Source organism: Diachasma alloeum, unplaced genomic scaffold (assembly GCF_001412515.2).
Source record: "Diachasma alloeum isolate Michigan unplaced genomic scaffold, Dall2.0 Dall_scaffold_00884, whole genome shotgun sequence".
Lineage (NCBI taxonomy): Eukaryota > Metazoa > Arthropoda > Insecta > Hymenoptera > Braconidae > Diachasma > Diachasma alloeum.
Genome location: NW_021681005.1, coordinates 213,341 through 227,201, shown reverse-complemented (window position 1 = coordinate 227,201; position 13,861 = coordinate 213,341). Strand labels below are relative to the sequence as shown.

Sequence of the window (13,861 nt, the reverse complement as noted above, 5' to 3'; positions counted from 1 at the left end):
CAACACAGGGACGATGCATATTTTTTTGTGATGCCTACCTCAAAAGGGCACTTTTCGAAACGGTTTAGTGTGCGTAAAGCGGTTGTTTTTCGCACGGCGTGCCTAAAGTTCAAACGCGTACGTAAAGTGAATTCTCGTGCGTAAAGCGAAGCTTTATTATACGCACGCTAAACTTTACGCGTGAAGCTTCGCTTTACGCAGTCGAAATTCACTTTACGCACGCTCTTGAACTTTACACGCGTGCACAAAAACAACCACATTACTCCCACTAGCGTTCCGAACAGTGAACTCGGCAGGTACCACAAAAAATAGCATGCGTTACACGTGCGTGTGAAAATGTGGAACTTTACGCACTAGTAACACAATATACTATCGTCGCGACGTCCGTGAGCGGCTTTTTAGCACGCGCTGCTTGCGTGAAACGAAGCTTCACTGAGTAACAAAAAGTGAATTTTGAGTGCGTGAAGCGCAGATTTACGCACGCTCTTGAACTTTACGCATGCCGTGCGGAAAACAACAGTTTTACGCACACTAACCCGTTTCGAAAAGTCCACTTTTGGAAACGGTATCACAATAGTATATTGTGTTACTGATACGCAAAGTTCCACTTTTTCACGCGCACGTGTAACACGTCCCATTTTTTGTGGTACCTGCCGTGTTCACTGTTCGGAACGATAGTGGGGGTAAGTGGTTGTTTTCGAGAAATTTACGCACGTCGTGCGGAAAACAGCCGCCTTTCGGACACTGAATCGTTTCAAAAAGTACACTTTTGAGGCAGGTATCACAAAAAATATAATTTGGATGATATATGAGTCAATATGAATTTTTCGCAAATTCTTCTCACACAATTTATTTGGAAAATTTAAAAGGTGGCAATATCCAAATCTTCCTTGCGGTCCGAACGAGCCTTCGTCAGCATTATAACTCCTTTAAATACTTCCGCCAAAATTGAGCACAGACTGTATCAATCCGAGTAAGTTCATTATTATTCGATACGCAATGTCCGCAGAAATTGGACGCCGTGTAAATTACAGGTCCAAATATTATTCAAACTATTCCTTATTGAATCTTACGCACATTAAAACATTAAAACTCATTAATCAGTGAAGCCTACCAATAGAATCAAGTTCATAATTTTGAAGTGGACAGATCTAGCCTCTTAATTGCGGAAAAAAGTCGGATGCAGAGAAAGAAAGTGAGTCTATTTCCTTGGTTGATGTAGAAAATGTTGGAAGTGAACAAATCCGAGGACTGCGATTGGAGCAATGGTGGGGGCCGTTCGCAACGCCGGCGAGTAGTTAACCAGCAACGAGTGCAGGCCCATAGACCCACGAGGAAAGGTGCCGGTATCATTTCGAGTCGGGAATCAGCAAAGAACGTTACTGCCAGAAGTTTCAATATATTTGCATTATTCACGTTAACGAGTTGCGTTATTAAGACTCATATCAGTGTCATACGTTACATTATCAGATGCATGATGGGGATGATGGGCATGTTCAAGTGGTTGAGAAAGTAAGTGTTTTGTGACAACAACTCCCCATATTTCAAAATGTCTTTCTAGTTCATTCAAAATATTTTCAAATAGAATACATTAGTGTTTCATTTGAATTCCATCGTGGAAAGGACGATTTTTAATGTATATTCATTCAAGATTTAAATTCCTCATTGGAGGGAAAAAAAACATCACTTGTGCCGGTTGAGGGTGTTCCGTATTCAGAGCGCTTCGCGTCAAGGGCCGAAGCCAAACAAATGTCTTGACGCGTTATTGTTAAATCCAGATGTGGAGAGAGATATTTCAACGCTAGTTTCGCGATAGCAGTGGATGTAACTAACGTGTCGGTGTCACTTCGTTAGTTATTGGGAGATAACACTGCATTCGTGTGTAGAAAATTTGTGATAAGGGGGATTAAGATTGAATTTATCGGAGCAATAATGTCGATTATTCAGAGACTGTATTCTGGTAGTATTGTAGAGGTGAATTCATATACAACGTCGCAGGCTTGCCGTGCAATTAGGTAATTATAATCACATCATCCCGATGTCATGTGTTACTTATAATGTCGACTCATAGTTGAAAGTTATTGTTGCGTGGAGGAGAATGATTTAGTTTGTTCGATACATCGTGGGACTCGTTCAATTCATTTCTCTTTCTTCTATTGTATCGATTTTTATTCAAATTTATTCATGAGTGAGAGGGACTTTGGCGAGTGTTATCAGTTTCTTTATTTCGATATCTTCAAGAAGGTCATTGATAATACAGTGCGATTACGAAAGAGTTGGTATGTGACAACAGTTGATAAAGATTGAGTGAAGTTATAAGAAAATATGGCAATTTTTTTCTCGTTGAGTTTCCAAGCAAAAATCGAAGAAAATTCAAATTTATCCTCTTTTCTTTGTGTGTGAATATTCGCCAAATTGTACACGAAGAAAAAAGTTGGATAAAAATTACGTAGAAAATCCTAGCGAATATTACTTCACTATACGAAAGGTAATCGTGGAACGAAATATTAATTCAGTGAAAAAATACTTTGTGGAGGATATTTTTCTATTCGTTCGGTTAAAAAAACATCTGCGAAGCAAAAATTATCCTCCTGCACAGTAAAAGTTCAACAAAAAAAAATTTTTTTAAAGTAATTCAATAAAAAAAAATATCTGTTTGGGGAGGATATTTCACAATTCGTTCGGTTAAAAAAACATCTATGGATGCAAAAATTATCCTCCTGCGGAGTGAAATTTTCCACACCGGGTATTTTTTTAGAGTATTTTTTTGCACCCATTTGAAGTTCATGAAGACGAACGGAAGTGAAATTTTATCGAACGCGTTCGGCAAAAAATCATTCTCCGTTAGAGAAAAATTATATCCAATATTGAGGAATCATTCACGTTTTCTGGAATAATTTTAGATGGCATACAGGGTAAATCTTACAGTTTCGGCTAAAATTACCCTTACCGTTCGGTAAATTATTCGTGTCATAGTTTTTCCCCTATATAGGGTGAACAGGCCAATTGTCGGACGGTTAAGGGAAATTCAAGTTTCGTGGTAGGATCTGAAATAAAAGAATCACCTAAATGGGGATATGATGTATTCCATACCTTCAAGAATGTTTTAATTATCAGAAAAAAATTATTTGAAGTGAAAATAATAATAAAAAGAATAACTAAATTAAGAAATAGTTGAATGCAGCCGAAACCCCTAATATCTGGACAACTGGGCCAGATTTTTATTTACTTATTAAATGTTCACCAATAGAAAAAATCATTGATCACATGATTATACACGAGTAATATTATTGAAAGGTGAAATAATCAGTACAATTTTCATTTTATTTATGGAATATTCAATTCAAATTGAATTCGTCTAGAAACTAACCCCCGTCCATAAATTGACCTGTTTACCCTAGAAAAGAAAAAGTACTGACAATAGAGTTCGCTGCACGATTACTAGACTTGTTCGGTAATTTTTCTCCAATTTTTTTCTCCGTGCAGTCAAAAAAAAATACTCAAAGAAAACAGTGGATATTCATTTTTTCTCTTCTTCTTTACAATTAGAGAAAAATATAAAATGTCAGAGTCACTCGTTGGGCTCAACCAACAAGTTTCATGAGAGGTTCTGTTCTATTAGACCCGAGAAGACAGAAAGGATGATTTCCAGGTGTAAAATGTCGACAAACCAACTACAGGTAAAAGTGAGCGTCATGGTTAATGCCCGTGGTCGTTAGTTTGCCTCTAATCTCGATGTGATTACGGTAACACAGGTATATAAGTTTGTATACACCTCACTGTTTCCAGGACATTCTCAGGCATCACAATAACCCACATTCAAGACAGGGTCTTTATTGTCTTTGGGATTCTCGACAGCCGAATAAATGCTTTAGACCTTCCACGTTCCCTTCGCCACCATTCACCCCCTCCCCTCTCTCCCTCCTCACTCACTCACTCCATTAAATTCAAATATTGGGGAATTTCCAGGTCAACCATCTTCATTCTTACTTTTCTACAGCGCCATAACATCAAGCTTTCCGCTTCCCGTCACGATAGCTTTATTTTTGCAATTCGAAAGTAATTAATGTGTGTCACTTTTTACGTTTTAATGATTTTTTAGAACACTGGAATATCATACATACATTTCCCCCGCCTGCCGGGACGAATCAGTTACTACAGAAATTATAAAATAATGAATGGAAATTGATGTAATTAGGAAGTGTGGAAAATCGCAACACTTTCGTGCCACATATTTATTCTTATAAGCAATCAATTCATCCTGAAGATTCATTGAATATAGAAAATATGGAGTGAGCATGAAAGCCAAATAAAAATTAGGTAAAACGAAATGAGTGAAAATATAATTGCGAGATTAGTTTGTGGCAAATATGTCGAGATTGAGACCTTTTTCATCACTGAGAAAAAAAATAGCATTTTTCGCCACAGACGAAGCATATTTTTTGTCACGACGTTCGTGAGCGGCTGTTTAGCACGCGCAGCGTGCGTGAAGCGAGGCTTTACGAACAGAATGACGAACACTTTTTTCAGATGTCCATTTTTACTTTTGAAAGTACGTCTTTACTTCCATCGACAACTCAGAGCTCGAAAATTATCAAGAGCAAGATATGTAAAATTGAGAAACAAAATACTTTCGCCAAGAGATTTTATCCTAGTCCGAAAGATGAGGGCAATTGGCTCATAATAAGGTTTTTTTTTCTTGAAAAACTTTTTTCAAGAGATTTTGTATTTGTCCTACAGACGAGGACAATTTATTTATGGCAATACTTTTGGACCTTGTGATGAAAATAACTATTTGCTTCGGTGTGGAAACTTTGTAAATGCGAGTTTTTCCGATTCCGAGAATCCCTAATTTTGCTTGTTCGTCACTGCTGCTACGTTCACTTCGCGCCAAAAAGTCATTTCGTTTACTTGTCAACAAAAAGTAACTATTTTTGTCACAAAGCTGAAATAATTATTTTCATCACAAGGTCCACAAAATATTTTTTGACGAATGTGGCTTTGTAGGCCGAGCCGAAGGTGAGGCCTATAATTACATTCGTCAGAATAGTATATTTCGTCACTAGGCCGAAAGAAACTTTTCTGGCGAATATGAGTTTGCAGCCCGAGCCGAAGGCGAGGGCTGCAATCATATGAGCTAGAAAAGTTTTTTTTGGCCAAATGACGAACAGTATTTTTTGTTATGACGGCCATAGGCAGAGATTCACGGACGCGGAGCGGAGCGTCCGTGAAGCGCTGCCTCACGGCCGGAATGACAAAAAATACTTTTGGACCGTGTGATGAATGCAATTTTTCGTGAGAAGGCCCGTAAACCGCGATTCTAACCTCGCTTCGCTCGGTTAGATCGCGGTTTACTGGGCCTTCTCACGAAAAAAATTTTTTGTCATTCCGGCCGTGAGGCAGCGCTTCACAGAGCTGCGCTCCGCTCCGCGTCCGTGAATCTCTGCCTACGGCCGTCATAACAAAAAATACTGTTCGTCATATGGCCAAAAAAAACTTTTCTAGCTCATATGATTGCAGCCCTCGCCCTCGGCTCGGGCTGCAAACTCATATACGCCAGAAAAGTTTCTTTCGGCCTAGTGACGAAATATGCTATTTCGAGCGAATGAAGAATACAATTTTTTTTCACAATGTCCGTAAACGACGTTTTACGGACCCTGAAGAAAAAGCATAGCTCGGCACGCGCTGAACGCAACATCACTATTAAAATAGTACATTTTGTCATCAGGTGATAAAAATATTATCTAATGAATGTGACTTACAATCCGAGCGGAAGGCGACTATTATAATCACATGAGTCAGATAATACTTTTATCGCCGTGTGACATACAACATTTTATATCTGGGAATCGCGGCTTATCGGGCCTAGTATCATAAAATATTGTTCGACACATGTGAGCCGGAAATTTTCAGCGCGTGCGATTGACAGCCCTCGGCTTCGCCTCGCGCCACCAAATTGATACTCGTGAAAATTTCGTCTCACTCGTACACGAAGACGTGCTGAGAAGTTTATTTGATGAAGTAAGAAATTTATTTGATGAATTTCACCAGCTGGTTGGTAATATCTTTGTTTTCACCAACAAGTTGAAATAATTTTCTCCATGTATCAAAATATTCTATTTTTCCTCATTGGAGGGCGTAGTGAACCTCCCCAGGTAGGAACTGCTGATGCTGATGAATTGGTCGAACCTCGACCTCGCAAAATCGCGATGGAAACGAGACAAATTCAAATTCATTCTGTTTTTTTATTTAAATCCATTCCGTTTCCATCCCAATTTTCTTCCCTTGTCTAGCTCCCGGGGAGATAATGCTCACTGAGAACTTTGAAAAAGGTCTCCATGGAAATATCTGCACTTCGCGTGGATCCGGCGTTATTCATGTAAGACCCATCCGTTCGGAAGTTGACCTGGATAGGTGAAATTTGATCAAGACTGAAAAACGAAAGAGACTAATTTTCCGGTTTGAGTGACCGCGAGGAGTTTATTGTTTCTATTTCAAGTGATTTGGAACATTGTCGATATGCTCGGATAAATTCGAGAGACTACACCTAATTGAGTATTCTCAGCACGGCTTAACTTTTACTGGCACCTGCTAAGACCCATTTTTTTATATTTTTAAATGATTTTTCGAACTTTACAATTTCTATAGTTATTCCAATTTACACAAAATTATTCAACAGTAATTCGGTTATGTTTTAACTGAGCTGCTCGTCCTCAGGAAATTGGAGCGAATCATTGCAGGAGAATAGACGTTTTTTCCGTGCTTAGAGGTAACAACCAATGAATTATACTTTTCTTTGTCAATGGCAGTTCACCCGAGATCTAAAGCACCGGGATTCTCCATAACGGTTCTCCTTGTCAATCTTACTACCGATGATTTACGGGCGCAGTGAACTTCTTCCTCTCCTTCATGAAAATCAATCATTCTCATTAATGATGGTGGATTCGTTCTAATTGATCAGTTAAAATACCGGGAATTTCGAAGAATGAAGATCCGATCTTACCCACGGAACAATGGATTATGATAGCATAGGCTGACCCGCGCTACGCTTTCTAAGCAGAGTAATTACAATTTATCATCGCAAAAGTTGGAACAAAAAATCCTGAGATCAAAAGAGTCCCCACGATTTTTATAAATTTCTCTTTTTTATGGTTCAAAAATGTCAGAAGCTGATTTGAGAGAATTTTATAATCGATTTCTATTCTTCCAACTTTCACAATGAATATCGAAAGAATTTTACGAGTTTGTTTTTTTTTTTTCGTCTAATGCAGATGAAAAAAGTGATGAAGATTTTTGTTACTTGACGTAATGAAATTCACTAAGTCGTATTATAACTCGTCTCATTCTATGATTCTGGAGCTGTCTTGGAAATGAGTGATTTAACATAACAAATTTCTTCACCTAAAGGAAAGTTTTCTTAATATTTATTGGTAAAATGACTCGTTTCTGCATTATTCATAGGAGTATCGAAGCGCGAGAGAAATTTGGGAACAGATTGACAATGAATGTGGACGTTCGCATGAACAGGGCCCACTTTGGTGATATCGGAGTAATGCATTACCTTCTCCGGTAATCTTGGTCATAGTCCACACATTTTGAGCTCAAAATGACCTAAGGAAGCTGAAGCTAGCGGAACATTCGCCAGCGGAATATTCAATTCCGGGGATTTTCATGGTTGCAAGAGTCAAACAATCATATGTAGGGGAGGGTGGGGCAAAACGGCCCCCCTTCAATTGTCAATAACTTGTGAATGACATTGTGAAAATTCCCAGTTTCAACTTCATTTTGAAGATAATTTTTCATTCTTCAAAACGAGCTCTAACTCATCCCAATCGGATTATTGAATCGGAAAATATTGACGATTGAAGGGGGACCGTTTTGCCCCATCCTCCCCTACAAAAGTTTTTCAAGTGCGAACGAGTTTATCCATAACTTAAAAATATTCACACACCTCTAAATTTATCGAAGTCGAATCTTCCGCTGGCGAATCTTTACTCAGAAAGAAAAGTTTATTGAGAAGTACGTCTTTACTTGTATCAAGAGACTCATGGCCCGAAAATTGACAAGCAAAAAATATCTTATACTGAGAGAGAAAAACTTTTGTCAAGAGATTTTGTATTTGTCCGAAAGATCAGGGGCAGTTGGTTTACAATGAGAAAGCGACTACTCAAACCAAGTCAAGTGGTTTTTGCATTAAAATGTTTTGAATTTGAGACTAAAAAACTATGGAATTGATTGATTCGACAAGACGATTTGAGAAATCACTTTCTTTCTTGACAAACAAATTTTTTTTCTGTCGAGCCATATTCTCGATACAAGTGAAGATGTACTTCTCAAAACAAATTTTCTCAGTGTATCACTACACTGGGAGAAAAACAAACACGTTGTCAAACAAGTCTTGTTTGCGCCGACGAAATCGCTAGTTGAAAATTGCCAAAAAAGAATTTGTTTGGTTCGAATTTGAAAGCCTCAAACATGAATAAGGGTTGCCAGATTTTGGCGGTTTATAGCCAAAACCTGTACAATTTTAAATGGGGTGACGTCACGATCTGGTTTATTATAATTGTTCTGCCTTCGACTGCAATGAAATATTTGGCTAAAGAGGCGGATAATTCACACCAGACGGTGCCTTTTCAGGATGAAAATACCTCATATAAAGCAAAATTTATCAGCAAATATTTTATCCCTACGTTACAAGATTGCTATCATATCATTATTATTGTTTCATTTAAGGGTTCATTTCTTGTCTGTGATTATTAGACAGCCGAAACGAAAAACTACTATCCCTTGTTTCGCATAAAAAACAGATGTTTCGGGAGCAAATACGTATGGGAGTATGAAATAACGAAGGAGTAGTGCTAAAATAGTATTTTTCCGGCCTGTTGCGATGGGGTTTTTTACTCGTGTGGCGTTGGCCTCCGAGCCGTAGGCGAGTTTTCGAGTTTGGGAAGTATGTAATACCAATTCCCAGACGAGAAATAGTGAGAAGCAGTACAGAAAATGACATTTCTTGCATGTACAGAGCATGCAATTTTTTTTGAACTACTAAATCTATTTTTGCTCTGCACATTTGGCACAAAACAATACTTTTTTGATAATTTTCAAAAAACTATTTTCTTGGCACAAGTAAGACTTGTTTGAGAACTTTGTCGTTTTTCTCTCAGTGTAGTTTCAGCTTCATCGATACTCACCCTGATGCTGTGGAAATTGATGTTGTTATAAAAAATCAAAGAACGTTTTGAAATGGAATTAAATGGAAGTTGTGGAGAGACAAAAGTAAATATCTCACAAACTAGATGCGACAAAGTGGGCTCTTTTCATACGGACGTCCATATAGTATAATAATAGAATCGAGTGTTCGTAGATTCAAAAAATTGTAAAACTCGTTGGTGTAAGCAACACCCATGTCGCTTCCATACACCGTACCTCTACCGAATACTTCCGATTCCCGGAATTACGTAATGTGTAGACCGGATGTTGAAATTCAATGGACAGGATGAGCAAATGGACAACAAATGCGTACAGAACCCCACGTAATTACCAAAATGAAGGGAAAAGAATAAATGAACCTCAACCGAGTGAATCCAGTCATAGATTACATTGAACTCAATAAATAAATTTAGCTGGAACTCAATTGCTTGAAAAAATGTGAAAATTTCATGGTATTAACACGATGAAGACCTTAGTATCTGTAATATATGCACCTCAGTAATACCTTTGTTGTAATAACCTTATCAAGGTGACATAATATACTTCGTTACAAGTGCGACCGGTTTTTTCACGAGTGTGAAGTTGGACGCGCGAAGCGAAGCGGAGGGCTACTAATTACACGAGCTGAAAAATCTCCACCGGACATATGTCGAACTACATTTCATGGTATTGACACGAAGTATATTTTTTGTCAGTGATGTTACATTCAACGAGTGGCAAACTGCAGCTTTTTCCGCTTACATGGGAACGAAAAGACTTTTCGTTTACGAATAAATGAAAACTTTAAACAAATAAATGAGTGCTTTAAGTTAATTATAACTTAAACGAATAAATGAGCACTTTTCATCATAAGGTGAACGTAGAAGCAGTGACAAAATAATACATTTCGTCACTGGGCTAAAACGGAGTCTTTTTGTTTACTTGTAACTGAAAAAAGCACAGTTCGGCCATGCGCTGAACGTAACATACCGTCAAAATAGTATATTCTGCATCAAGGGCGGAAAGTCATGTTTTCCCGCCCGAGGTGCACATGCTATTTTTTAACACGCCTGCGAAGAAAAGTTTGTATTTTGCTGTCTGATGAGCGGGAGGAAAGTGAGGACTTTCCACCCGAGGGCCGGGAGTACTCACTTTCCTCCCGCTCATCAGGGAGCAAAGTACGAACTTTCCGTGCAGGTTTGTGAAAAAATATTGTTCGACACACGTGAGGCGGTAATTTTCAGCTCGTGTGATTGGTAGCCCTCGGCTTTGGCTCGGGCCACCAACTTCAAACTCGTGAAAATTTCATCTCACTTGTATCGAAACACCCTAGGGCAGAAAGTACTCACTTTCCTCCCACTCATCAAAGAGCAAAATACGAACTTTTCTTTGCAGGTGTATTAAAAAATCGCACACTGATAGAACGGATTAGTTACTGTTAACGGATGGATTTTGGTTAGAGATTAAGGTCTATTCGGTCCCACCAAATGTTCATTCGTTAATAGTTAACGAATGTATATTTGAGGAGCCTTGTTTGACTTGACTTTCGCCATTCAAGTAAACCATTCGTTAACTATTAACGAATATTCATTTGTCCATATTCAACGTCTTCGCTTTCCGCCCTTGATGCACAATATACTATTTTAGGCCGTAGGATGAACAATATTTCTGTCATAACGGATGTAAGCAGTGATTCACGGACGCGGAATGACAAAAAGGCCTTCTGACGAAAAATTGCATTCATTCCACGGTCCAAAAGTATTTTCTGACGAATGTGATTATGTGTGTGGCTCGGCCTACAGAGCCACATTCGTCAGAAAATACTTTGTGGACCTTATGATGAAAATAACTATTAAGGAGATAAGGACTCCCGAGTTTCAGAAGTTCGGTGATTAAATAATGAATTCCCTGAAAACACAAAAAAAAGTGATTTTCAACTTTAGAAAACCTTTATGTGAATAGCAGTTGGTGGATTGAGCTAATAATTGATCACAATGGTCAGAACCGCTCTCTTACAGCACTAGGACGGAATTACAAAAAATATTGCATGTCAATGTTCATTTTTTTCGATTTGTGTGAAATTATAAATTGATTAATTGTCCGACAGAAAAACGCATCGTTAGTTTTGATATGGTATTAGTATTCCTAATATCGTGTTCAATTTCCAGCTCAATTTGCCAAGTGTTACTTACATAGAGCTTTTCCGCAGTCCGAAATCGATTTTTGTAGTTTTCTCAAACGGTCTATATTAAGGATGTTAATCCACTTTCGAAAAATTGAGTTCTTTCATGTTCGAGGAAAATTTTGTAATTTTTTAGGCTGACGAGGGAACCAAAACTTTCTCATAATTAAGAGAAATTAGTTGCAGTAACTTCGACGCAATAAAATAACCCAGTTTATCTCTTATGGGATTCATTTTTAAATTGATAATTCACCTACTGAAAGACTACGAAAATGAAAATAAAACTAGAAGCTAATTTGAAAAAAATACTGAATTCCTAGGCCTAGTCTGAGTCTGAGATACCCAGGCATATAATGCAGTTGTTTTAAACTTTAAACACCGCACAACATTCGTTGTATATTCTCTAATTAATTCTTTTAATTTTTAACGAAATTTATTGCAAGAAAAATACACAAAAAAATTTTTTCTCACAATAGGCCATCGCCCGAGGGCTTTCAGCCAAGTATTTACATATGGACATAAGTTTTTCGTATATATTTTCTATTCAAATTAAGAATAATCAACTCGGGTTGGTGAAATAAAAATTTTATCAACATGAAGGAGATTACTCTGCCTATCCCTTGAACAAAAAAGTCAAAAATTCATGAAATGCTTGCGTTTTGGTTAAACATCCTCAGATACTCTCTAGAGGGTCATTTAACATTTATTCAGGTGTATACATCGGTAGAAAAGAATCCATGGAATTCATTTTTCAATTGCAGAACTTTCGAAACTCAGTAGTGTATCCCCTCGAAAAACAGGATGGGAATTTTTCAATTAAATGCACGAAGAAATTCCAAATGCCCATTATATTGTTTTTTTTTTCAGGGACATCATTCAACGCGATCGGAATCGCCGGCCTCTGTCACCAAAATTCGATGGCCTCAATAAGTAAGTTCAATTCATTACAAAGATTATAAGGGGTTACCATTTTTACGTGTAAAAAGAAAATAGGTATTTTCCGGGTGGATTCTCTCACGGAGTGAGGGAAATAATTCATCAACCGTTTTAATTGTTCCGTCGCTAAGCTTTACTCGGGCACATTACCGAGGAATTAACAGCTGTTCACACGATTTGCAACACGCAGGTTTACTTATTTTCCTTTATCGAGGCTGAGTCGTGGAAAAATTCCGTCATCGTTAATGCGGAATTTTTTCTTCTACACGGAGAAAAAAATTCCAGAAAAATTACTGTGGTAGCACGGTAAAATAGGTTCATTTGGACGGACCCGGAAAAATTTCCGTGCCGGCACCGGAATTCCTGCCGTGCGCTACAGGAATTTTTCCGTCCAAACGAAACCGATTTACCGTGCCGGCACAGTAATTTTTCTGGAATTTTTTTCTCCGTATACATATGTTGTTGAGCACATTCAAAAACTATTCCCTAAATTTGAAGTACCTTGTCCACCCCATTTTCGAGATATACATCGTAAAAAATGGAAAAAACACAAAAATTGAATGTTTGGCGATGCATATCTCAAAAATGGGGTGGACCAGGGACTTAAAAATTTGGGAATATCATTTTAATGTGGTCAACAACATATGATCCAAATATTGCGTCTTTATACCATTTCGAAATTTTCACCAAGTATACTTACTGCGGAAGTACCTTAAGCCGATTGACCACTTCACTACTGAAATATATATCATCTTAAGGGTGCCAAGTGAATTTGAAAAAAGATTCAAAAAAAAAATTTTCTTTCCCTTCATCATTGGAGAAATATGTATTCATCCATCCGACGAAATTTCAAACCCGCAACCGGAACTAGACATCGAGAAAATAAATGCGAAAAATCCTCTATTTCGCGTGACGAACCTCGAGAAAGCATGGGATCAAATGGGTACGGCGGATTGAAATATCTCTCTTATTCACCCCGGCACCCCATTGTTTTTTGTCGCCATCACATTGAACATATCATTCCCCATATCTTCAAATTTTTTCAAATTTTTCTTGAGTTCCTAGGGGGTTGAAACGTTCAATTTAATCAAAACTCCATAAGAGGCCGTGTATAAGACTGATTTTGTTTATTTAATTTCTCGATATCCATAAGTTCTAAAATTTTAAAATTGTCACCGATGTTCACCATCTGTCTAATACTATTAATTAAAAAAATTATAACTGTTGGTGAATGTCAATTTTCAAGGTCATCGCCAAATTCACTTGGCACCCTTAAATGTCAATCATTATCCCAATTGGTGATTATTTTTCCGAAGATTTTTCAGTTTGATGAACGGAATAAATATTTGCCCTACCTTTCCAGAATGAAAAAATCTATTGAACGATTGCAATGCTTCCATTTGGGAACAAAAACGCGTGAATTTTTTTTTTTTGTAATATTACCTCTACCAACTCCTGCGACACTGCAAAACGTGGGCCGGATTCACACCAGCCTGCCTCACGGGAATTCACATGAATCTCCCTCCCCCAAAGTCCCTCCTCCAAAGTGCCACT

At 37.9% G+C, this 13,861-nt stretch overlaps 1 protein-coding gene across 4 annotated transcripts in view; it reads left to right on the top strand.

The window, feature by feature from the left end:
• The first annotated feature begins 1,007 nt into the window (after positions 1-1,007).
• The window catches only part of LOC107045189, a 22,217-nt gene continuing 9,363 nt past the window's right edge, over positions 1,008-13,861 (top strand). For 2 of the 4 annotated variants that reach the window (XM_015267350.1, XM_015267353.2), the window contains exons 1-2: positions 1,008-1,512; positions 12,239-12,301. In XM_015267350.1, the coding sequence (XP_015122836.1) occupies positions 1,226-1,512; positions 12,239-12,301 (350 nt within the window). In that variant the 5' untranslated portion in view covers positions 1,008-1,225. The other 2 variants (XM_015267354.2, XM_015267351.1) reach the window with 2 other exon arrangements.